This window comes from Hemitrygon akajei, chromosome 5 (assembly GCF_048418815.1).
Source record: "Hemitrygon akajei chromosome 5, sHemAka1.3, whole genome shotgun sequence".
In the NCBI taxonomy this organism is placed as follows: domain Eukaryota; kingdom Metazoa; phylum Chordata; class Chondrichthyes; order Myliobatiformes; family Dasyatidae; genus Hemitrygon; species Hemitrygon akajei.
The window spans coordinates 84,282,876-84,309,216 of NC_133128.1; the positions used below are offsets into that span (position 1 = coordinate 84,282,876).

General features: G+C 41.6%; 1 protein-coding gene across 2 annotated transcripts in view; it reads right to left on the minus strand.

Moving 5' to 3' along the window:
• The window catches only part of LOC140727933 (histone-lysine N-methyltransferase SETDB2-like), a 107,937-nt gene that overhangs the window by 12,478 nt on the left and 69,118 nt on the right, over positions 1 to 26,341 (minus strand). Inside the window, exons 13-19 of one of the 2 annotated variants that reach the window (XM_073045922.1) lie at positions 17,942 to 18,047; positions 15,071 to 15,664; positions 13,249 to 13,344; positions 12,919 to 13,088; positions 10,109 to 10,367; positions 7,006 to 7,123; positions 6,173 to 6,323 (exon numbers count right to left, since the gene is read on the minus strand). In XM_073045922.1, coding sequence (XP_072902023.1) covers positions 6,173 to 6,323; positions 7,006 to 7,123; positions 10,109 to 10,367; positions 12,919 to 13,088; positions 13,249 to 13,344; positions 15,071 to 15,664; positions 17,942 to 18,047 — 1,494 coding nt within the window. Of the gene's footprint in view, positions 1 to 6,172; positions 6,324 to 7,005; positions 7,124 to 10,108; positions 10,368 to 12,918; positions 13,089 to 13,248; positions 13,351 to 15,070; positions 15,665 to 17,941; positions 18,048 to 26,341 lie in introns of both variants that reach the window. The other variant, XM_073045923.1, reaches the window with a different exon arrangement.

Genomic DNA, 26,341 nt, shown 5'->3' on the forward strand with positions numbered 1-26,341 from the left:
ATATTCTTGACATCTTACCTTTCCAAAGAAACTTCCTCACATATTTATTCAGCTCTTGAAAAAACTTCTGGGGTAATTGTATTGGTAGTGATTGAAATAAGTATTGTAATCTAGGGAATATATTCATTTTTATGGTATTTACTCTACCTACTAATGTTATTGGTAATACCATCCATTTATCAAGATCTTCTTGAATTTTTTTCAATAGTGGTAAGTAATTTAATTTGTATATGTTCTTTATATCATTATCAACTCTTATACCTAAATATTTTATACCATTTGCCGGCCATCTAAATTGGATTATTAATTGACATTGATTATAGTCTCCTTTAGTAAGAGGTAAAATTTCACTTTTATCCCAATTTATTTTATAACCTGATATTTTCCCATATTCTTCTAATCTATAGGATAACTTACACAACGATTGCAATGGGTTTGTTAGATAAAGCAGAACATCATCAGCAAATAAGTTAATCTTGTATTCTTCCTGGTTAACTCTAAAACCCTTAATATCTGGGTCCATTCTAATCAATTCAGCTAATGGCTCTATCGCCAACACAAATAAAGCAGGTGATAATGGACAACCTTGCCTAGTTGACCTTGTTAACTGAAATGGTGTTGAAATTTGACCATTTGTCACTACTTTAGCTTTGGGATTAGTATTTAAGGTTTTAATCCATTTTATAAAAGATACTCCTAATCCATATTTTGCCAATACCTTAAATAAAAAATCCCACTCCAATCTATCAAATGCTTTTTCTGCATCTAAAGCAACTGCCACGCTCATTTCCTCCCTCTTCTGTGCTAAATGAATTACACTAAATAAGCGAGTTACATTATCTGCTGATTGTCTATTTTTAATAAATCCTGTTTGATCCACATGTACTAATTTTGGTAAGCATTTAGATAATCTATTAGATAAGATTTTTGCTATTATTTTATAATCAGTATTTAATAAAGAAATCGGTCTATTTGATGATGGCTTTAAAGGATCTCTCTCTTTTTTTGGCAATACTATTAAAATAGCTGTCAAAAAAGATTCTGGAAGTTTATGCGTTCTTTCCGCTTGGTGTATTAACTCCATAAGAGGAGGAATTAATAAATCTTTAAACTTTTTATAGAATTCAGGCGGAAAACCATCTTCTCCTGGAGATTTATTACTTTGAAGTGATCCTAGGGCTTCTTCGACCTCTTTCAATGTAAAAGGCATATCTAATCCCTTCTGTTCTTCCGTATTTAATTTTGGAAGAGTTATTTGTGATAAAAACCTTTTCTATCTTGACATTGTCATTTTGTGATTCTGATTTGTACAACTCAGAATAAAAATTCTTAAAAGCTTCATTAATTTCTAAAGGTTTATAAGAAATTTTATTTACTCTTGTTCGAATTGCATTTATTGTTTTAGAAGTCTGATCTGTTTTTAGCTGCCATGCAAGAACTTTATGTGATCTTCCACCTAGTTCATAATATCTTTGTTTAGTTCTCATAATTGCTTTTTCTGTTCGATATGTTTGGAGCGTATTATATTGTAACTACTAGTTAATAAGTTGTCTTCGTTTTTCTTCTGTCATATTTCTTTGGGATTCTTTTTCTAATTTTGTAATCTCTTTTTCCAATTGATCTATTTCTATCATATATTCCTTCTTAATTTTAGAAGTGTAACTTATTATCTGACCTCTCAAGTATGCCTTCATTGCTTCCCACACTATAAATTTATCATCAACTGAATGTGAATTTATATGTAAAAAGAACTGAATCTGTTTTTTCATAAAATCACAAAAGTCTTGATGTTTTAATAATATTGAATTAAATCTCCACCTATAAATTGATTCCTCTTTATCTATCATTATCATTGTCATTATTAAAGGAGAATGATCTGACAATATTCTTGCTTTATATTCCACATTTTTCACTCTATCTTGAATATTCGTTGATAATAGGAAAAAATCTATCCTTGAATATGTGTTATGTCTATTTGAATAAAATGAATAATCTCTTTCTTTTGGATTAATTCTTCTCCATATATCAATCAGATTTAAGTCTTTCATCAATGATAGAGTTAATTTTACTGCTTTTGATTTTGTAACAACCTTTGTTGATCTATCTAAAACTGGATCTAGACAAAAATTAAAATCTCCACCTATTAATATTTTATCATGTGCGTCAGCCAAATTCAAAAAGACCTCCTGTATAAATTTTACATCATTTTCATTTGGTGCATAAATGTTCATAAGGGTCCATAGTTCTGAAAAAATTTGACAGTGTATAATTAGATATCTCCCCGCCGAATCAATTAATACGTTTTGTATTTTAATTGGTAGATTTTTGTTAACCAAAATTGCAACTCCTCTCGCCTTTGAATTAAATGAAGCTGCAATAACATTTCCAACCCAGTCTCTTTTTAATTTCTGATGTTCTATGTCTGTTAAATGAGTTTCTTGTAAAAAAGCTATATCTGTTTTCATTTTTTTAATACATGTTAAAATTCTTTTTCTTTTTACTGGCCCATTAAGCCCATTAACATTAAAACTTAAAAAATTTAGTAGATTAGTCATTATTTTTTTTATTATATTACTCCAATCTATAATAATACCTAATCTTTCAACTTTCATGGTATCCTGGGAAATCTTTATAAAAATCTCCATGTTGCTATGTGTGTCCCCACCAATCATCCAGGCAAAAAGATAGAAGAAAATTAAAATATAAAGAAAAAAACAAAATACCCCCCTACTAATGTGGAAAAAAAAACACAACATTACCCCCCTCTGCTGTACGGGTCATGGCAACCGCCATGATTACACACGTGAATCCCGCAGTAACCGATCCAAAGCTCCCCAGCCCCCCCCGCAACATAAAAAAGTATATGTATAAGAAGAGAAAAAAAAAATACTATTCTCATTTAGTATTTCTAAAATTTTGCTTTTCTCTTCTATAATATCCATAAATGTCCATCACTTCTGTTCGTTGGGTCTATCTTCATCTTTAATCCATTACGTTTGGAAGCCTCTATGTGTAATTAGCGAATAGATGGAAGTTCTTGTACAAACTCCTCCGCTTTTCGATAATCGGAAAAAAAAAATTTTCCCTCCTCCAAAAAAATTATCAGTGTTGCTGGATGACGCATTGTAAATTTATAACCCTTTTCCCATAAGGCTTTTTTCGCTGGGTTAAATTCCTTCTTTCTCTTCAACAGGTTGTAACTTATATCAGGATAAAAAAGAACTGGTTTCCCTGCTATCATCAGTGGCCCGTTTCTATTTTTGGCACTTTGGGCAGCGGCCTTCAGGATCTTTGCTTTGTCTTGGTATCGTAAGCATTTTATCAAAATTGATCGTGGGTTTTGATCAGCTCGAGGTCTTGACCTTAAGGATCTATGAGCCCTTTCGATCTCAATTGGAGTTTCTCTTTCCATTTCCAATTTTTCAGGGATCCATTTTTGAAAAAAATTTATTGGATCTTCTCCTTCTATATCTTCTTTAAGTCCAACAATTTTAATATTATTTCATCTACTGAAATTTTCAAGCTTATCAATTTTTTCCATACATTGTTTTCTTTCTGATGCCCAAGCAGTATTTTCATTTTCCATTTTGTCCATTCTTTCAACCATGTCCTCCGTTGTAGTTTCCAAGTCCGTAATTCTTTTTTCCATTTTTTCCTGTCTCTTTGTCATTTTATCAAGCATAATCTCCATATTGGTCATTTTTTTCTCGAGTATTTTTTGATTATTTTTAATTACTTTTAATGTGTCTAATTTACGCATTATTTGCCTCAAAGTCTTTTCTATATTTCTAGAAGGACTTTTAACTCCCTCTTCATCTGATCTTTCCGGAAGCTCTGACTCTCCCTCCGATTCGCTATCACTTTCAGTTGCAGTGGTAGCTGGGCTTTGTAGTTTTTGTTGCTCCCGTTTGCGCATGCTCCATCCTTCGCGTTTGTGCAGTTCACGATGGCCTTTTCCTTTAGAAATGGCCAATGTTGCCGCAGTCTCCTGTTCCGTATCGCCGGTGGTATAATGTACCTGAGACCGTGGTTCCTCGGTAGACATGGGCCTTGTTCTTGTTCCAACTTGCGTAGTCTTAGTTTTCTTCATCTTCCTTCCTTGAGGCATAGCTTGACACAATCCGTAGTAGTTTATAAGTAACTTTTAGAAAGTATTGACTAACTTTTCTTCATTTAGACACTAATTTATTAACTTTTTACGGGAGAGCTGGGTTCCAGCGTCTCGATCCTACGTCATCACGTGACGTCCCCCCCTTAAGGCAACACTTCTTGTAGATACTATCACTGGTGGACAGGTTCACACCTATGACGTAGTGGACTCTGCCCAATACTATCTGCAGTGTTTTGCGTTCCTGCAGACTCAAACTGCCATACCAGACCATGATGCAACCAATCAAGATAATGGCAAAATTTGTTCATGCATCAATGACAAGCTGAACCTCCTTAATCTACTAAGATGCTGGTGCACTTTGCTTATGACTGCAGTGCAGGTCATCCGATTTGACAACAACCAGGAATTTAAAACTGTTGCCACTCTCTTCACCACAAATTCTACCAATGTAGACTGGCATATGTTCACCCTCCACCTTCTGAACCAGTGACATTCTCTACCGCAAAGCCCATCTGAGGCAAGTCACTCAATATTTTGAAGGAAAATTACTTCTTTACACAGAAGGAACTAAGGGCTAACACCCATGATTATATTGAACTTCAAAGCAGGCCCATATGACTAATCAACCTACTCCTATATTTCATGTCCTTCTACTGCTTGTTAACATCAACAGCGTAATGCAAGGCCCACTCAATTAATATTGAACAAATTGACATTAATAGGATTTGTCTGCTATATGGAGTAGTCAGTAAAGCCAACAGCAACTTACCCAACACATCTCAATTTAAAGTCAAACTGTTAGCTCTATTAACAGAAGGGAGGGAGCTACGATGGTGCTAGACAGCAGCTGCTTCGAGCTCATCTGCAGAAAGTTTCATTTCTAGCTTTAATGTCTCTTTTTTTTCCTTTTCAAGGTGGACAGGGTTCTTTAAGTGTCCTTGACCTGCAGCTGCACTCAAACTGCACTTCTTTACAGCTATGACTCCTGCTCCCGGTGCTTTCAGATCAGCCATTTTTCGATATCCTAGGGGCATGGCATATAAGACAAGCATGCTTTTGGAGTGCTGGGGCTTTGTGGCCCTGTTGACAAGCTGATTCTATGCCAGTGTCACTAAGTGAAGTGTCGCAGGAGAAAACGGAAAATCGTGAACAGCAGATCGGCTGTCAGCTGTCTCTGTACTTGGCGAAAAACCCTCTCTCTTTCTCACAATGGTGGAGAAGGAGTTTGTTGTGATTCTCGAGTCAGAGAAGTTAGGAAAAGAAAAAGTGACAAGGCAGACTTAAACATCACAATCAGCAAGAGTTTTTTTTTGTTTTGTTAGTCTCCTCTCTCACTGTATGACACCTCTCTGCCTCTTTAGAAAGAGTCTATGGCATGTCAAATTTTGGGTGAATGATTAGTTTTTGATGTGCTGCAGATCATGGCCTCTCTTGAGGGCTTTTCTATCGCTTGCTTGGTGGTTGGTGGGCACTGATGCTTTTTGCTACAGTAGGTGGGGGGGGAAGAAGGGTTGATGCCTGCTGCTGTATGTAATTAGAGGAGGGACTAGGGGTCTTCAGGGTTCTTGTGTTTTTACTGTCACTCATTCTTTGGGGTACCCTTCTGTTCTCATGGATGTCTGTGAAGAGCAAGAATTTCAGGTTGTATATTGTATACATTCTCTGATATTAAATAGAAGTATTGAAATATTAGACAATCTCTACTCTGTCATTGCAATTGTATACAGAATTTCACTATTAAAGAAATCAGACTTAAAACAGGTGTTATCTCTTTGAAACTGTATGAGGAAGTAGTTTTACATTATATCTACAGGTATTCTGAATTTAATTTAAAGTGTACAGTACTTATTTAATTGTAAAATATTCTTTGCAAGCTTAATACATTTCATGTGCCATGTAACAGATGCACATGGTGAAGGAACATATTTAATAGTTTCCCTGTTACAGGTGGCAACAATAAACCATACATGTGTTAGCAACTATAATAGTTCAAAAATACTGACAACACTATAAAATCAAGGCTTTAGACTTTAAAATAATGATTTTTCTTTCTTGAAATACCTTTACAACTGTTGATTGGTTGATTATCTGACAGAGTCTTGTGTTTCTTTGGTGAAGAATGTTGAAGTGATCTGGAGTGTCTTTTGGGTCGCTCTGCTAATGATTCACTTTCATCCTCCTCTGAACTACTGTGCGTTTCCAAAATATGACCCTGAAGCACAAAAAAAAAGCCCTTTTTTCTAGCCAGAACAGATTTCAACTTGCTCCGACTTGCTGATATTCACCCAAGTCCATTCAAGACAAAGATACAAAAGCCTGAAAGCACGTACTACCATGCTCAAGGACAGCTTCTATCCCATTTTCTATCTGATGGTCCCCTAGTATAATTAAATGGATTCTTGATCTCACAATCTACTTGTTATGGCATTGCATCTTACTGCCCTGCTCTTTCGCTGTAACCAATACTTCATTCTGCATTCTGAATTGTTTTCCCTCATACTACCTCAAGCACTGTTGTAATGAAATGTTGTATGGGTGGCATGCAAAATAAAGTTTCACACTGTACCCCAGTACATGTGACAATAATAAATCAATTTACCAATTTACAAAGAATACTGAACACTCAGGTGGAGGAATAATAATACATTAATGCTTAAAGTAGTTTTGTGAATGTATAACCCTTAACTAAAGGAAACACAGTTCTGTTGCATATAGATATTTTGTGGGAGCAGACACTGTAAAATTCAAATAAAATCAAACTTCACTATAAAATTATTCTTCTGCAAAAATACATTGCTCAGTGGCCTAGTTTTTTTAAATAACATTTCACAACCAATACCACCCAAGCAATTAGCTGGAAATTAGTCAAAACCATTTGGATGCTTTTATTTCACCTGTTGCCGAAGTTTTCTTCGTTGAGCCTGCAGAAGGGCTGTCTTTGTTTTGGGCCGCTCAACTGATGATGATCCAGGGTTATGCAAATCAAACTTTTTAAATCCAGGTTTTTCTCTTCTGTTACAAGAGATTGTAAGTACATTAACAAAGAGAATTTAAGTCAACTTGGCTTTACTCACTAACATTAAAACTTCAAAAAAACACCTTTGGAACAGGGTTACGTACTTTTTTATAACTCAAATAAATGTTGTTTGAGAATGTATGTAAACATGGCCTCTTTAAGTGTAGAGAAGAAACAGTTAAGTCTATTCTCCTGATCTATTTAATTTCCTCTCCCATACACTTAACATCCTTGTACTCCCGTAACACACAATCCTTCTCACAGATACCATTAACTAAATAGAAAACATTCTCTATTATCATTCTGCTCTTCCCTTCACTATCTCTTCCATTCTGCACCCTTATATTTGCTTGTGTTAAGATCCCAAATGGCACCTCTTCCAGAAGAAATATTCCACTACAGTAAAACAATTACTATCCTTCATATTTGGGGAATGCAGTCAGTCACATATGCTGGCCAGTCATGAGTTAAGTATGCTTTCATGTGCTTAATATTACTAAAGTTTACAGAATACGGAAAATGAAATGCAATATTCTACAATATTTACCACTGAGTGAGCAGTCAGTATTATCCAGCAGGCAAGACGGTGTTTTGAGAACATTACCTGTGTCCACTTGCTGTGACAGAGTAATGTCATATCTGGTGTTGGGCATGCAAATGATGTGGCCTGCCTACATGAGTGCACTTGTATTAGGGTCTCAATTTTGGGCAGGGGAACAAGATACATTTTAGGAAAAGGCCATGTAAGCAACATCTTTGAATGCTTTGAAGTTTCTATCTCAAATACATACAGGAAAGCAAAGATTACTCCTACCCAATAAGCTGGGAGTTTTGTGCTGAATCTGAAGTCGCAACATTCAAACACTAAAATTTCTCAGATGGCCAAAAGTCACTAGAAGCAGTAGGAAATCTCATCATCAATATCTGCCTTTATAGAGTGATGGCTCATGAGGTTTGGAAGTGGTCCATGGCTCTAAGGACCCCATTGAGAAGTGCTGTCTGAGGACGGTATTGAAAAACAGGGCGCAAAGGTTCTTTTTTCTGAGGAAGTGAAGTACCTTTTCTATCCAGTACCTCAATGAATAGATCATTGACGACCTGAAAATCAGCCTTCAAAATCATGCATTCAATGAGCAAGGCTGTAATGACCTTGGTTCTGAAAAGAAGATGACACAGGATAACAGCTCCCTTCATCTTGTAGCTTATATCTACCCCTGGACAAAGCTTGCGGAAGTGAGGCGCAGCAATGTGGCAAGATTGAAAAAGTGCCGCCGAGATAACGTGGCCTTGCTTGCCACCATTCTGCACTGAGAATGGCGCAGTGAATGAAAGCTTGCTTGCCATCATGGAGACAGATGAAAGGTGAAGACTGAATCAGTCCGATTTGAGAAGGGTGTTCAAAAGCCCTTCCCAGCTACACAGATCAAAAACATTTTGTGAGATTAAAGAAGTCAATTTACAGTGGTTGATGCTGCCCCCTACATTTTCCTTAGAGCTGACATGCAGTTAAGATTATGTCCATTGTGTTTTTTAGTTGAAGCCACGCTGCAACTGGGAGAGCTGTATGGCCATAAGGAAAACCCAGAAGGAGATGAAAAGAGAACGAGAGAACTCTGCAGATGGTTTTCCTTGTGGCAGTAATGAGGCCAGATGTTGGGATTTCTTGCTCTTTGAAAATTAATGCAATCAGTTTTGTCTCCTTTCTTGAAAATAGTTCCCTGGTATATTTTCCTCTCTGTAGACATGAAAGATGTGATTCTGAATTTGCTTGCTGTCAAGCTTTAGAACCTCAGTGGGGGTGCGCGTGTTTTCCACCTGGCATGGAGCCTTTTCACCTTCTTGCTTGTCAGGTCTGACAGGAAGATTGGACCAGATAATTTGCTGTGAAATAACATCAAGAGTGCTCAAGTCAAAGACAGAGCTACAGTTGTCATTTGAAGCGCTCTTCTAACAGCAGTGATTGATGCATTGATAAGTTCACTTCTATTCTTGACTCAGAAGAGTGAACCCAAGGGTCTTTGAACCGTGGATTGATGTAACAGGAGAGTTCATGAGTCATGGTCTTCCGCAAATCGCTGAACCTCCAACACCCCCTTACACTCACCAGCTGATCATTGGGCCAGGTATTTCTGCTGTACCTCACCCATAAAACAATTTATTTTCCATTCAGTTATATTGGGAGTTGCCAATCTAAGAATGTTTGCATTTGCACATGGATCTGCAGGTCATTCTCATTAAGCCAGATTTACTAGAGTTTTCTGGCAGAAAAGCCCAAGAGCCACTTCAAAGGTGCCATCTACATAGGATTCAGGAGAGTCCAGAACACTGTAGAATTTGCTCAGCCCCTTTTTGGTGGGGAGCCATCAGTTTATCTGTGAGCCACTGTTTGAGTAGAGCTATCTTTGTAGGCTCATTGAGACCTTTAAGACAGCTTTTCTAATGACAGTGTTTCTGACAGCAAGCTGCAATAACTACATCCCAGTGGTGCAAGTGTCCAGGCATCAAACTGGGAGCGCTATAGCATGCCCACTGATCAATTGCTGAAGTCATAACTTATTGCGCATCCCAACCCACCCAAATGATGAACAAATGCCACTTGTGGACAATGCCTAGATGGTGTGTTCTCAAGGCTAGAAGCTACAAATAGAACTTTGACATGGTTGGAGCAGGTCAAGAAGAGGAGGTGGAGAGGAAGAATGGGTGCAGGAAAGGGGGCAGGATGGGTGAAATAAAGAAATGAAATAGAGTATAAAGGTACCCAAGATTTGTACTTATACACTCATGTATCAGAATCTGCTGGAAGAAAGTATATTATGCAGTTTCTAGCTCTTCCTCTACAATTAAATTGAATAATTGTAACTTAATTGACCACCTTGGCTCTATACCACTCAATGGCCTTGCTTAACAAATATATATCAATCTGATGGTTGAAATTCTAACTGAGCTTCAACAGTTTTTTTGATCTGTGTTTTTAAGCTTACCCAAAAAATTCTGTACATCCTTTTTGGGTTATTAAAGGTGATGTTTTAACAAATGAGGTTGTTTCTTCCTTCTTCAAACTTGCTTTTGTCTCTTCCATTTCTTCTAATAACTTATGTTCAGTTTCTGAATTGGATTCTTTTGTTTCCCTTGTGCTGAAAGTATTTTTTGTTTTGCTGCTACACAAATCAGTAGCGTTAAAATTAATGGTTTTATCATTATTTTGGCTCTCCATATCATTGGCAATTCTTAGTATTCTACCTAAAAATAAAAGGAAACTGAAGATGGTATTTCCACATATTTTAGCAAAATTCAATTAACATACAATTTATGCAACATTAAAGTGTCGATTTTTTAAAAAATTCACATATTGCAATCTGGATATTGCTGGCATTCATTGAGATTCCTGTTGCTTATGAGAACTTGTTTGGTATACAGATCATAACTGACCATGAATCATTGTGAGATATGCATTTAATGGTCAAAATCAAAAGGAAATGTACCTGGGTTTAACCAAAATTCAGTATAATGTAACATATTGTAAATTTAATTACCTGCACAGTCTGGAGAAAGAGACTTGCTCCAATTCTCATCAGGATTAACATAATCTCAAGGATTTTACTGGAGGTGCAAGTAATAGTGGCCAGGTGTTTACAACAGCAAAACAATTCCTTCCAAAAAGGTGGGGAAATTGATAAAATTTCCCCAGCTTTCAAAAATTTTATATTACTTCAAGAAAACACGTATAAAATAGAAAGACCTACAAGTCCAAAAATAGTCATTGTTTATATCTTTAAGTTTTATGAGGTAGAAACAAGAGAAAAATAAAAATTATTTCAAAAGAACAATAATTAAAATATGAAGGAGATGAGGCTCCAAACCTAAAAATTAAATTATCAGTGATAGAGGCACTTGGCCATTAAAATTGAAACTAGACCTAACATTTTGTGTTTAGTGGCCTCTAGTGGGCAATTATTAATAAATTTACATCCTTCATATATCTGATTGACAAAAACCACAGCAAGGTTGAGAGCTTTGTATAGTCCTCGGAAGATCAGGACAAATCTGCCAGTATTATTCTGATTTCCTCACTGTTTTGCTGTTAGATTTATTTCATTATCATCATGTGTTTTTATAGACCTGACATTAACTTTATTGAAAAATCATCCAGGCCAAAGTGTTGGTGGAATACTTAAGAAGAGTTCATACTGCTTGAAGTGCCACCATTGATGCTTTAGGACTTCTCTAGTGGACAAAAAAAAATCTTATGGCACTATTATTTTAAGGTGGCATGGTGGCTTAACGACTATCGTAAAGTGATTACAGCATCAGTGAGAGATCTGAGTTCAGTTCCACTGCCATCTGGAAGGAGTTTGTATGTTCTCCACATGATCACATGAATTTCCTCCAGGTGTTCCAGTTTCCTCCCACGTTCTGAAGATGTACGGGATGGGATTAGTAAACTCTGGGCACGCTACGTTGGTGCTGGAAACATGGTGACACTTGCAGACTACCCCCAGCACATCCTTGGAGTGCCTTGGTAGTTCACGCATTTCCATGTATGTTCACGCACAACACGCTGGAGGAACTCTGCAGGTCGGACATCATCCGTGGAAATGAACAGTCAATGTTTTGGGCCGAGACCCTTCGTCAGGACTGAAGAGGAAAGGGGCAGGAGCCCTATAAAGAAGGTGGGGGGAGGGTGGGAAGGAGAAGGCTGGTAGGTGCCAGGTGAAAAACCTGTAAGGGGAAAGATCAAGGGGTGGGGGAGGGGATAGGCAGGAAAAGTGAAGGAGAAATGTAAGGGGAAAGCACTATGGGTAGTAGGAGGTGGCAGAACCATGAGGGAGGTGATAGGCAGCTGGAGGAGGAGGAGGCAGAGTGAAACTGGAATGGGGGAAGGGAGGGGGGAGGGAATTACAGGAAGCTGGAGAATTCAATGTTCACGCCAAGGGCCTGGAGACTACCCAGACAGTATATGAGGTGTTGCTCTTCCAACCTGAGTTTGGCCTCATCACGGCAGTAGAGGAGGCCATGTATGGACCCTGCCCCCTCCCTCTTCTGTCCCCACCTTCTTTATAGGGCCCCTGCCCCCTCCCTCTTCAGTCCTGACGAAGGGTCTTGGCCTGAAACATTGACTGTTCGTTTCCATGGATGCTGCCCGACCTGCTGAGTTCCTCCAGTATGTTGTGGGTGTTGCTTTGACCCCAGCATCTGCAGAGTATTTTGTGTTTCAATGTAAATTCAATGTTTAGACTTACATGTGAAAAACACAGCTACTCTTTATTTTGAATGAGCTTATTGGTATTGCACATTGAAATTTTTCCAATGCCCTACCTAATATTTTTGCATTAACTGACTTCATTAAAACAAATTATCTAGTCATTTATCTCAATGCTTTGTGGGACGTAACCACAGCGACTGCATTCACTTCATCATTAAATTGGCCACATATCACTGGTTACTAAATATTTTGTTACACTCTTAGTTTTGAAAGTCCTAAAAGTCCTTCTTTAAATTCATCAAAGAAACATTAAAGTATTAAATGTATGTAAATAATTTCACCAAAAATAATTACAGATGAAATGCTACCTTTGCATATCATTAATATGTCTTTCAGAATAATATTAGGTCATCACAATAATAAACACATTATTCCTGGCATTATGACTTATGAACAAACTACATATCAAAATAGTCACATTTGCAAGTATTATGTATGTAACATTAAAGCAATAGCTTGAACACACAAACTAATAGCTTGATTCAAGGAGCAGCAACTCATGGATTGAATATGATCATATCATCATACCTGCGTAACTGCACACAAATGTTCCTTTATCAACATCATCCATACAGCGGACTCCCCAGCCTCTTTTGTGTGTTTTGAATAGTTGCAATCGAATTGTGAGGCCCTGCTGTACAACTCTGTTTTCACACAACCTCTTGTTGCATTTGCACCATTTGTTACATTCATAAAGCCTGAATTTTTAAAAAAAAACTTTTTAGGGAGAAAGAATTAAAATTTACATCAAATATATCTAACAACAAGCTTATTTCCCAAAACAGTATATGATAGACCTGTCCTGGATTCAAGAGGTAGTCAGAGCTTATTGTTTTAAAGAGCTTAATTTGAACTCACCCAGAAGGTGCACATTGCAGAAGTCGTTTGTATTCGTACCCAGAAGTTTTGCCAAATCTTTTGTTGACTTTTGCTGTCAGCTTTTGACATGCACACCTAGATCTTACAAAGACATCATGTCTTAATACATTAACAACCAAACATTTATGTTACTTATGGTTGTTGATATCTTTCTGCTTTTCATTTCTACAGAATGAGATTGGATGGAGATAAAATTCATAAAATATACTCAATAAATTACAAAATTACCAAGTAATATGTATCATGTTTAACATAATTTTCTGCTGCACACTCCTATCTATCTTTAATTATATGGAGGGGGGAGTGGTGAGCGAGAGGTGGCGAGAGCAGAGTGAGAGAGAAGCAACCAGGCTTATAGATACAATTTAGAGAATTCCACCCCAGGAGGCTACAATTGGAACCATGGAACTGAAAAATGCAGAAGGATCCCAAGTGAAAGGAAGAGGTTATAACATCGGAAGCAGTTATATTCCCCCCAAAAAATGTTTGAGGTTGGTCCGTGCTGAATTAATATATTTCAGGTGGTATGTGATAATATTCTTGGAAAGACAAGTTTCAATGTATGCTGATCTACGAGGGGTGATTGATAAGTTTGTGGCCTAAGGTAAAAGGAGATGTTATTAACTTCAAACTTTCTGCATAATCACTCAAAGAGTTGAACTGCATGTGCATGTAACGAGAGCTGTATAACTCATCTCCTTCCAACTTAGGCCACAAACTTATCAATCACCCCTGCTGTGGACCACCTCTAGAGGTCCAAGATGCCGACTTCTACAAAGAAGGGATCTGTATGCTCCACGACCGCTGGACTAAGTGTGTAAATGAAGGAGGGGACTATGTTGAAAAATAAATGTGCTAGGTTTTCTAAAATTGACTCCTTCTACCTTAGGCCACAAACTTATAAATCACCCCTGGTATATGAGACCACAGATTACTTTTTGATTTATTTAACACCTATAACAGTGAACAAGTTCGAGAAGTGCACAAGAGACTGCAAATGTTGCAATGTGGAGCAGCAAACAATCCGCTGGAGGAATTCAGTGGGTTGAGCAGTGCCTGTGGGGGTGGGGGGGAATGTGTGGGGAGGAAGGGACCGTGGATGTTTCAAGTTAAAGTCATGCATCAGGACTGGTGCAGGATCTTGCCTTGAAACATCATCAATCCCTTTCCTCGCACCGATACAGCTTACCCACTGAGTTGCTCCAGCAAATTGTTCAGAGCTCTGGAAGTACCAAGGGCTCAAGACCCATCATCTGACGACAGACAGCAGAGCTGGAGGAATGCAGTAAACAGAGATATTCTAACTGTTTAAAAAAAAACACATGGTAATATAGGAAGAAAAGCAGAAAGCTCTTCAGCTCTGCCCAATATTTAACCCACGAGGAACACATACTAGAATGGTGGACCACTTTTTTTCCTTTTTAAAGGAATTTAAGGATATATACACAACATATGAAAACTGAAATAAATGTTTCTAATCTCCCAGCTAAGTGAGAAACATGTTTTTGCAAATGTTCATTAAAAGCTGTATAAACAATGATGCAACTGAAGTGATGCAAGGCCATTGACCTGAAAAGTTAGCTCTATTTCACTCTCCTCAGATGATGCCCAACCAGCTGAGTACTTCCAGTATCCACAATATCTTGGTTTTACATAAATAAATTGAAACTTTGATATCCAATGGTTAATTCTAGTCGCCATTTTTTAGCTGAAAGATCTGAAACTCATAATTCCATGCATAGAAACTCTTCCATTTTTATCCCCAAGGAGATAACCAAAATAAGTTAAAAATGATACTAACTTGTCACTACAACCATCTGTGCAGTTGCATTTCTGTTGTAACATCTCTGCTGAATTGCTAATGAGATATCCATAAGGCAACCGTACTTTTCTGTATTTAAAATGCTCTGGTGCAGTTAAGTCAATTGCATTGTACAGAGGAATTGGAACAGCTTCTATTCCATGGCTTATGTCAGCTTTGTAAACCATTGGACTCTTGGAAGGAAACGTTCTTGACAGCTGAACATACGTATTGAAAGAGAAAAAATCCAATAAAAGAAAGTCACACTGGGTTTCAAAAATGTAACTGCGCACCTCTTTGAAATTACGCAAACTTCTCCCACAAGGAGCTTTATAGGAGACATGTGGAGGCTCCAAGATCTCACTATTCCAGTGCAATTTTGCATGTCTTCTTTGAAACTGGCAAAGTATGGGAATTTTCAGCGGATTTTCCCCTTTAAAATTATCAAAAGTTGGAGGCATTACTCCTGCAATACACATTCTACTGCACTTGTGTTGATGAAATATTTTCGGATCAGGAAGACTTGTGTGATGGAAGTCATTTGCAGGTGGACAGATAGCTGACGGTGCCAGGCTTTTAATTACTGATGTTCGCCTAAAAATACAAAATTAAAATCTACTTAATTACTCTATCAAACTTACAACACAATCATAATTAACTCCGTCAATGTTAGAATCTGTTAGCACCGTATTTTGGGCACTCATCTTGAAAAGGCAGATAATCATGAGTGGTTAAAAAGAACCATTTAAACATGTACTAGGTTCTAGTAAAGGATATCAAACACCAGTATGAACAGTTTACAACAGGTCACAATGAAAACATAAATTGTTAAATGACATTTCCATCCTAAACTTCAGTTTTATTCAACAAAACAATCCAGTGCAGAGTAAATTCACCATCACTAAGACATCCTTTGACATAATACGCCAACAAAGTTTCAAATTCTGTACAATTTTTATTATTCTTGTGCTCCAACATAAAACATTGTGCCTCATTATCCTCAGAGAAAAGTAGAAATGAAATTTAACAAGAGGTGAGCGAGGTCACGACTAATTCAGAGAGAGTAAATAAAAAGAAATTGCTCGAATTATCAAGGATTGGGAACACATAACTAAAAAGATCCAGGAGAAATATGAGGGAAACAACTTTTTGTTGTAACGTTGAAGGTAGTTTGATTTGGAATCATCTGCTTACAAGGCTGTTGTAAATAGAATTAATTAGGATTTTCAAGAGGAAATTCAACACTGATGGGAAAATAAGGAGAATGAGATAACTAAGATGCCCGCACAGACTCAATGGCCTGAATGCGTCACAGTTCTGTTTCCACTTGAAGGTTTACCTTCTGTTTGAATATAGATTTAAATAGTGAATAATGCTATCTTCATCAGTGTCTGTGCTCTTGAAATTAGTGTGCCTACATTCAGTTCTAAACTATACATTTTATTATGTTACCATGCCATGCATGGTTTGAATCTTCAACTTATTTTTAATGTGGCTATTATTTTACTTTCCTATACTTTCAGTTGTAGCATTTGAAGTTAAAATAATTTGCTTTCATCGACTTCACAATAAAACAGAATTTTAGATCAGGTGTAAAAAAAAAACCCAGTAACACTATCATTTTCAGTCATCCTGGTAAAAATTTAACATAATGGGAAAGTGCAACAGAAGTAACAAAGGGAAGTCAATCATGACTCAATTGTAGCAGGTTTAACCAGGTCTCAGAAACTTCTGTTACAAACCCCGTAACTGGGTGACTTATCAGCAAAGATAGAGACGTCCGTTGAAGTCAGATGATACTATTTTTAACAGTATTTATTAGTAAAAATACACAAAAATAATATCAATGCAAATATACAGATAATATACATTGTCAATACTAAACCTAAAAGTGCAGGTATAATAATAATCAATAAGAAATAAGCTCTATCGTTGTCTGGGGATAATGTATTGTCCGATGGAAATATATAGCTCGTTCAGTTCATGCAGGCTGCAGCCATTGGGGACCGCTGTGTTGCAATTGTTGGAGAGAGAGAGAGATTAGGAGAAAAACTTACCGGCTTTCCTTTATGATTTTGATCCGTCAGGTGTCTCGTTGTCATGGCCGTTCAAGTGTGACCTCTCCTTTAGCTAAACCGTTCTTCTGTGGTGAGGTCACCACCCAGGCAAAGGAGGACGCACACAAGCCCCCCACCGGCTTTCGCTATAAAACGCTGTCACTGGATTTCCAGCATTTCTCCTGGTGCGTCTAAAGGGGTTGTTCCCCAGACCCCTCTTTTATCCTTACTCACGGGGTCTCAGATGTCAATCAGGTTGGGATGATGCAATCCCTCAACCAGCCCACTCTGGTCGTCCCCTGAGGGGCTTCAATGAATAGTACAGTACTCAATACACAATTCCTTCTCCAAGAGACAATGGCAGTTATCAGTGGTTCCGTTCCGCTGATGTCAGGACACATTCCAAACCTTGTGTATTCTGGGTGTCTCTCTCTCTCATTTCCTGGGTCTCAGACTCGAATTAATAGCGATCTTGCGATTCTCAAAAAGGAGGGGGCGACTTTGTACCCTTCGGCCCCTCAGAGTTGCTTCACCTTTGTAACACTTACGGTTCAAATTGTACTGTAGAGATTACTCTGGTCAATATTTATCCAACCAACATCACAAAGAAAACAAAATGGAACAAATCTTTTGTGATCCTAAAAGTACTGCATCCCTGCTCAAACAACATGAATTTTTCGGGGTAGTCCCAGATCTATCTTACCAGATACCAGCACTTTCTGATGGCTGAATGTAACATAAGAATTTATTTATCCAACTTGTCACGCTCAGAAAGGTGAGGCCTCGTCTTTTCACAATAAAACTTAATACTTACGAAAACAGGGCACTGTCTGATACTGATTCTGCTTCCATTTCCTCAGAAACTGTCACATTTTCTGACTGCTCTTCACAGTTAACCTGCTTTCCTTCATTTTCCATAACTTGAAATGCAAATTAAAAAAATAAAATGTGTAGTTAAAGAATTATTGGAACTCTTTTAGACTTCACAACCCAATAACCTATTAAAATAGACAATATTGATCAAGCTAACTTGGTGAACAATGGGGAGGATGGAAAGAAAGAGAGCATGTATTTACAGAGTGAGATTCTTTACATCGGCAGTGACAACACTTCTAAATAAGGAGGATGTGAAATCCAGGTGACATCAGCACTGTATTGAAGGAATGCAGCACTATTGAAGGTACTGCCTTTTGAATGATATTAAATTGAGCATCACTTTCTTCCTCAGTTAGATTTAAAAATCCGCACTAGAAAGTAGGTTACTTGCAAAGTTCTATATAATACTTAAGGGTAGCACATTGTCACAGCTAGTAGAGCTGCTACTTCAACAACTTCAGAGATGCAGGCTCAATCCTGACCTTGGTTGCCATCTGTGTGGAGTTTGCACGTACTCCCTGTGACTGCACAGGCTTCATCTTCTAGGCTGTAGGAAGGATGAGTAACTGCACCATGGCACTGTGGTTCAGGAAGCCATTCAAGGGGAGGGGAGCAAAGATAAAATGTAGTTGTAATTTGGGATAGTATGGTCAGGGGAATAGATACAATTCTTTGTCACAAAGATCAAGAATCCCCAAGGCTGTGTTGCCTGCTTAGTGCCGGGGCTCCGGACATCCAGTCTGACCTGCATAGGACTGGGAGTGTGGGGGTGGGAGGGGGGAAGATCCAGTTGTCATGGTGCATGTGTGTACCAACGATGTAGGAACAACATGGAAAGAGGTTCTGCTGAGGGAATTTGAGCAATGAGGGACAAAATTAAAATGGAGAACCAAAAAGAAAATAATCCCTGGATTGTTGCTGACCCATGTGCAAATTGGAACAAAGTTAATAAGATTAGAGGTGTGCGGCTCAAAGGTTGGTCTTGGAGAAGTGGGTTTGAATTTGTGGGACACTGGCACCAGTCCTGTACTGGGGAAGGAGGGAGTTGATCCAATGGGACAGGCTCCAGCTGAATCATGCTGGGACTGTGACGACCCACTTTCTGCGCAGGCGAACCGGCTCACAAATAGCCAGCGCGCGGGGGGAGACTTTGGTAATGCACCTCTGATGTCATTTCCACCCGGAGAGGGCGGGAGCTAGGGATTTAAATGCCAGCACCGCGAAGTTTGAATAAACTAATCTTGAAACGACTTACTGACTGCGTGTCGTTATTTCAGCGCGGTGTGTAGCACATCGCTACATTGGTGACCCCAACGGTCCAAACGGGATTTGGACCAAAGATGACTGACTCTTCATCTGTTCACGCAGTTTTGCTAAAACTGCCGACTTTCTGAACGCTGCGACCACGCGTGTGGTTTAGCCAAGCAGAAGCCCAGTTCCAGATTCGGCAGATATCCTCTGATTCCACGCGTTACTACGACATCGTGAGCGCCCTTGACCAGGAGACGGCCGCCCAGGTTGCGGATTTCATACAGTCGCCCCCGGAAGAAGGCAAATATGAAGCATTCAAGGCGCTGCTCATTGGGACCTTTGGCCTCTCACGGCGTGAGCGGGGTGCCCGCCTGCTTCACCTGGACGGTTTGGGAGATAGACTGCCGTCAGCATTGATGAACGAGATGCTGTCCCTGGCTGACGGACACAAGCCCTGCCTCATGTTCGAGCAAGCGTTCCTAGAGCGACTGCCCAAGGACATACATCAGCGACCCCTGGAAGGTGGCAGCCCGGGCAGACGTGCTGTGGAAAGCCAAGAGGGAGAGCATGGCATCTGTCGGTCAGATTACCAGGCCACGCGCCCAACAGCAGACTAGACCAGGCCCGGCAGGGGGGCGCACACAACACAGAGGCAGGAGTGACAAGGCCAGTGAACAGTCGTGTTTCTACCACCAGCAGTGGGGCACAAAAGCCCGCCGTTGTCGCCCGCCCTGCAAGGGCCAGGGCCAGGGCCAGCTGCCGCTAATGACTATGGCAGCAGGCCACCAGGACAGCCTCTTGTTTGTCTGGGACAAACAGTCGGGACGCCGCTTCTTGGTCGACACCGGAGCGGAGATCAGCGTCTTGCCCCCGACGGGGTACGACACCCGCAACAGGAAGCCAGGACCCACCCTGAGGGCCGCAAATGGCAGCATAATACGGACCTACAGCACCTGCACAGTGCAGCTGCAGTTCGGCGCCTGCCGGTTCCCGTGGGACTTCACACTGGCTGCGGTGGCCCAACCACTCCTGGGGGTGGACTTCTTGCGAGCTCACAGCCTGCTGGTCGACTTGCAAGGGAAAAGACTGGTACATGCCAAGACTTTCCAGACATTCTCCCTGGGTGAAGCCAAGTTGCCGGCCCCACACCTGGACTCCATCACGCTGTCGGAAAATGAATTCACCAGAATCCTGGCGGACTTTCCATCGATTCTGGCACCGCAGTTCACAGCAGCCATGCCCAGACACGGGGTACAGCACCACATTCCGACCCAGGGACCACCCCTCCATGCCCGCGCACGAAGGCTCCCCCCAGAAAAGCTCCGCCTGGCGAAGGAGGAGTTCAAGAGGATGGAGGAATTGGGGATCGTACAGAGGTCTGACAGCCCATGGGCCTCCCCCCTGCACATGGTGCCCAAAGCAGCCGGGGGTTGGAGACCATGCGGCGACTACCGCAGACTGAACGAGGCTACCACTCCAGACCGCTATCCTGTGCCGCACATACAGGACTTTGCAGCAAACCTGCACGGGGCAAGAATCTTTTCCAAAGTAGACCGGTGCGCTCTGAAGACATCCCCAAAACAGCACTCATCACCCCGTTCGGCCTGTTTGAGTTCCTCCGAATGCCGTTTGGCCTGAAGAATGCCGCACAGACGTTCCAACGGCTACTGGATGCAGTGGGACGCGACCTGGACTTCGCGTTCATCTACTTGGACGACATCCTTATAGCCAGCAGTTGTCGCCAGGAGCATCTGTCCCACCTCCGCCAGCTCTACTCCCACCTGAATGATTTCGGCCTCACGATCAACCCGGCCAAATGCCAATTCGGTCTCGATACCATCGACTTCCTGGGCCACAGGATTACCAAAGACGGGGCAACACCTCTGCCCGCCAAGGTAGACGCGATCCACCACTTTACCCGGCCCAACATGGTCAAAGGCCTGCAGGAGTTCGTTGGTATGGTGAACTTCTACCACCGTTTCCTCCCCTCAGCAGCCCGTATCATGCGCCCTTTGTACACCCTGATGTCGGGTAAAGGCAAGGACATTACTTGGGATGAGGAGGCCACGGCCTCTTTCGTTAAAGCCAAGGAAGCCTTGGCAGATGCCGCGATGCTAGTGCACCCCAGAACAGACGTTCCGACCGCACTCACGGTGGACACATCCAACACAGCAGTCAGTGGGGTGCTGGAGCAGCTCATCGAGGGGCGCTGGCAACCCCTGGCGTTCTTCAGCAAGCACCTACGACCACCCAAACTCAAGTACAGTGCTTTCGACCGGGAGCTGTTGGCACTGTATCTGGCAATCCGGCATTTCAGGTACTTCTTAGAAGGCAGGCCGTTTGCCGTGTTCATGGACCACAAACCGTTGACCTTCGCGTTCACAGCGGTGTCTGATCCCTGGTTGGCTCGCCAGCAGCGACGTCTGTCCTACATCTCCGAGTACACGACGGACATTCAGCATGTCTCGGGAAAGGACAACGTCGTGGCGGACGCACTCTCCAGACCAGCTGTCCAGGCCCTGTTCCTGGGGGTGGACTATGCAGCACTGGCGGAGGCGCAGCAGGCAGACGATGAGATGCCCAGCTACAGGACCGCAGTCCCGGGTTTGCAGCTGCAGGACTTTCTCGTAGGCCCAGGTGATAGGATCCTCCTGTGCGACGTGGCTACCGGCCAACCTCGCCCCATCGTCCCGGCAGCCTGGAGGCGGCGAGTTTTCGACTCCATACATGGTTTGGCGCACCCATCTATCAGAACAACCTTCCAGCTGGTCTCCAGCAAGTTCGCGTGGCACGGACTTCGCAAGCAGGTCAGTGAATGGGCCAGAACAAGCGCGCAGAACCAAACAGTCAAGGTGCAGCGGCACACTAAAGCCCCGCCGCAGCAGTTCGAACCCACCCACCGGAGGGTCGACCACATTCATATGGATATCATGGGCCCCCTACCAGTGTCCCGAGGAGTGTGGTACCTCCTAACTATGGTAGACCGGTTCACGAGGTGGCCAGAGGCGGTCCCGCTCACCGACACATCTGCCGATTCCTGTGCCCGAGCGCTGATTGCAACCTGGGTAGCACACTTCGGGGTACCGGCCCGCATTACCTCCGACAGAGGCGCCCAGTTCACCTCCAGCCTGTGGTCGGCTGTGGCCAGCCTGTTGGGAACGCAGCTGCACCACACAACTGCCTACCACCCACAGTCGAACGGACTGGTGGAACGCTTCCACCGTCACTTGAAGTTGGCTCTCATGGCCCGCCTAACTGGGTGGACGAGCTTCCCTGGGTCCTGCTTGGAATTCGCACAGCGCCCAAAGAGGATCTGCATGCCTTCTCGGCCGAGTTGGTGTACGGCGCACCCCTGGCCATCCCGGGAGAGTTCATACCAGCCCCAAGGGGGCAAGCGGAAGAACCTGCAGCAGTCCTGGACAGGCTACGCGAAAGGCTCGGCAACCTGGCCCCCGTACCAACTTCACAGCACGAACTGACCCCAACCCACGTACCCAAAGACCTGCAGAACTGTAAGTTTGTGTTTGTACAAAGGGGCGGACACCGGGCACTGCTACAGCGGCCGTACGAGGGCCCATTCAAGGTGATCAACAACAACGGGTCCACGTACGTTCTGGACATTGGGGGGAAAGAGGAGGTTTTCACGGTGAACCGACTCAAACCAGCCCATGTGGACTTGGCACAGCCGGTCGAGGTTCAGGCACCGCGGCGCAGAGGCAGACCTCCCAAACAGAGTCTGACCCAGACTGTGGACATTGGGGGGCGTATCACCGGTTCTGGGGGGGGGGGGGGTTATGTGGCGACCCACTTTCTGCGCAGGCGAACCAGCTCACAAATAGCCAGTGTGTGGGGGGAGACTTTGGTAATGCACCTCTGACATCATTTCCGCCCGGAGGGGGCGGGTGCTAGGGAATGCCAGCACCGTGAAGTTTGAATAAACTAGTCTCGAAACCACTTACCGACTGCTTGTTGTTATTTCAGCGCTGTGTGTAGCACATCGCTACAGGACCACTATACTGGTGAATCACATAACTCGGGCTTTAAAGTAAACAGTGGGGGGAGGGATTCAACAGCTTGGAAAAGTGAGTAAAGGAGAAGGAAAATGGACGAGAGGTTACTTAAATCTCCAGAATAAAATAAATAACAAGAAGTTTAGAAAGGGATAAGAATTTAACTTCAGGCAACATGAAATGAGCAAAGATTGAATGTGCTATATATGAAATAATGTAGAGGATCTTGCATTGCATTAAGAGATTGGCAGGTATGACACTGCGGGTACAAGTTGTGGCTGAAAGAAGATCACAGATATGAATTTAACATTCAAGGATACATATCATATCAAATGGACAAAAGGGTATTGATAGTAGATGATCAGCCATGATCTCAAAATGACGGTGCAGGCTCGAAGGGCTGAATGGTCTACTTCTGCACCTATTGTCTATTGACAAGCAGGCGGGCAGAGAGGGAGGGGTGGCTTTCTTGGTAAAAATGAAATCAACTCTTTATAAAATGACATAGAATCAGAAGATGTAGAACCCTTAAGGGTAGAGTTAAGAAACTGCAAGGGTAAGAAGAAGCTGATGGGAATTAATATTTGGGGATGAAGGGGAACAGGAGACAATCGGGTATCATGAGGTAATATTACAGCTATACATGACCTTGGTCAGACCCCACTTGGAAAACTGTGTTCAGTTCTGGTCGCCTCACTACAGGAAGGATGTGGGAACTATAGGAAAGGTCCAGAGGAGATTTACAAGGATGTTGCCTGGATTGGAGAGCATGCCTTCATGCCTTCACAGGCTGAGTGAACTTGGTCTTTTCTCCTTGGAGTGACAGAGGATGAGACGTGACCTGATAGAGGTGTATAAGATAATGAGAGGCATTGATCGTGTGGATATTCAGAGGCTTTTTCCCCAGGGCTGAAATGACTAACACGAGGGGGTATAGTTTTAAGGTGCTTGGAAGTAGGTCCAGTGGGGATGTTGGGGTAAGTTTTTCCACACAGAGAGTGATGGATGTGTGGAATGCACTGCCGGCAACAGTGGTGGAGGCGAATACAATAGTGTCTTTCAAGAGACTCTTAGATAGGTACATGGAGCTTAGAAAAATAGAGGGCTATGCAGTAGGATAATTCTAGGCAGTTTCTAGAGTAGGTTACGTTGTGGACCGAAGGGCCTGTAATGTGCTGTAGACTTCTGTGATCTTTATACAGGCCTCTGAACTGTAGTCATTTTGTGGGGTAAAAATTACAATGGGCGAGTGAATAGTCAAGGTTAATTCAGAGGCTGAGTCTGTGGTAAAGGTGGCAAATGCAATGCTGGCATTCATTTCAAGGGAATAGAATATTAGAAACAAGGTGATAATGCTGAGGCTTTATAAGACACTAGTCAGGCCACACTTGGAGTATTGTCAACAGTTTTGGGCCCTTATCTCAGAAAGGACGCATTGTCATTGGAAAGAGTCCAGAGAAGGTTCATGAGGATGATTCTGGGAAAGAAGGGGTTAACAATGAGGAGCGTTTGGCAGCTTTGGGCCTGCACTCACTGGAATTTAGAAGAATGCATGGGGATCTCATTGAAATTTACTGAATGTTGAAAGGACTAGATTGAGTGGATGTGGAGAGGATGTTTCTTCTGGTAGAGGTATCCAGAACTAGAGGGCACAGCCTTGAAATTGAGGGGCAACTTTTTAGAACAGAAGTAAGGAGGAATTTGTTTAGCCAAAGAATGGTGAATCAGTGGAATTCTCGGCCACAGACTGCGGTGGAGGCCAAGTCCGTGGGTATATTCAATGGGGAAGTTTATGGGTTCCTGATTGGTCAGGGCATCAAGGGATATGGTGAGAGGGCAGATGTATGTGGTTGAATGGGATCTGGGATCAGCCATGACTGAATGGCGGAGCAGACTAGTTGGGCCAAATGGCCTAATTTTGCTCCTATGTCCAGGTTTCTAAAGAGGTAGTTGAAGAGATTGTGGAGGCATCAGTAGTGATCTTGCAAGATTCTGCAATCACTAGATTCTGAAATGGTTTCAGAGGAGTGGAAATCGCAAATGTCACTCCACTCTTTAAGTAGGAATGGAAGCAAAAAGCAGGAAATTATAGGCCAGCAAACCTAACTTCTGTGGTTGGGAAGATGTTGGAATCTTTTATTAAGGATGAGGCTTCAGGATACTTGGACACACATGATAAAATAGGCCAAAGTCAGCAGGCTTTTCTTAAGGGGAAATCTGCTGAAAGTCTCTAAGGAAATAACAGGCACTATAGAGAAAGGCAGGTCAGTGGATGTTTTTTGCTTGATTTTTCAGAAGACCTTTGACAAGATGCTGCACATGATGCTACTAAACAAGAACCCATGTTATTACACGATACTAGCATGGACAGAAGATGGGCTGACTGGCAGAAGACAAAGAATGGGATTAAATGGGGCCTTTTCCAGTTGGCTGCTGGTTACTAGTAGTGTTCTGCAGGGATCAATTTTGGGTCCTTGACATTTCATGTTATTATGTTAATGATCTGGGAGATAGACGATGGCTTTGGGGTCAAGTTTGTGGATGATACAAAAATAGGTGGAGGGGCAGGTAGTGCTATGGAAGCATGGGGTCAACAAAGGAGCTAGTTAGATTAGGAGAATGGGCAAAGTAGCTGCAGGTGGAATACAGCGTGGGGAAGAGTAATGTCATGCATTTTGGTAGAAGGAATAAAATAATTTTCTGATTAGGGAGTGAATTCAGACATTGGAGGTTGCAAAGGGACATGGGAGTCCTAGTGCAGGATACCCTAAAGGTTAATTTGCAGGTTGACTTAATAAGGAAGGCAAATGCAATGTTAGCATTCACTTTAAGAGGATTAGAATATTAAACTTTCCTGCCCAAAAGTCTTTTAAACGTTGCAATTGTATTTGCCTCTACCCATTTCTCAGACAGTTTATTCTACATACCCCCACACTCTGTATGGAAAATGTAGACTTTCTTTTTTTTAAAAAAGATACCTACTATTTAAAAATAAGGTTAATTAACAGAAAATGACAAACATTAAAGCATTAAGTATCCAAAAGCAAAGTGCACTGATAATCACAATGGCTACAATT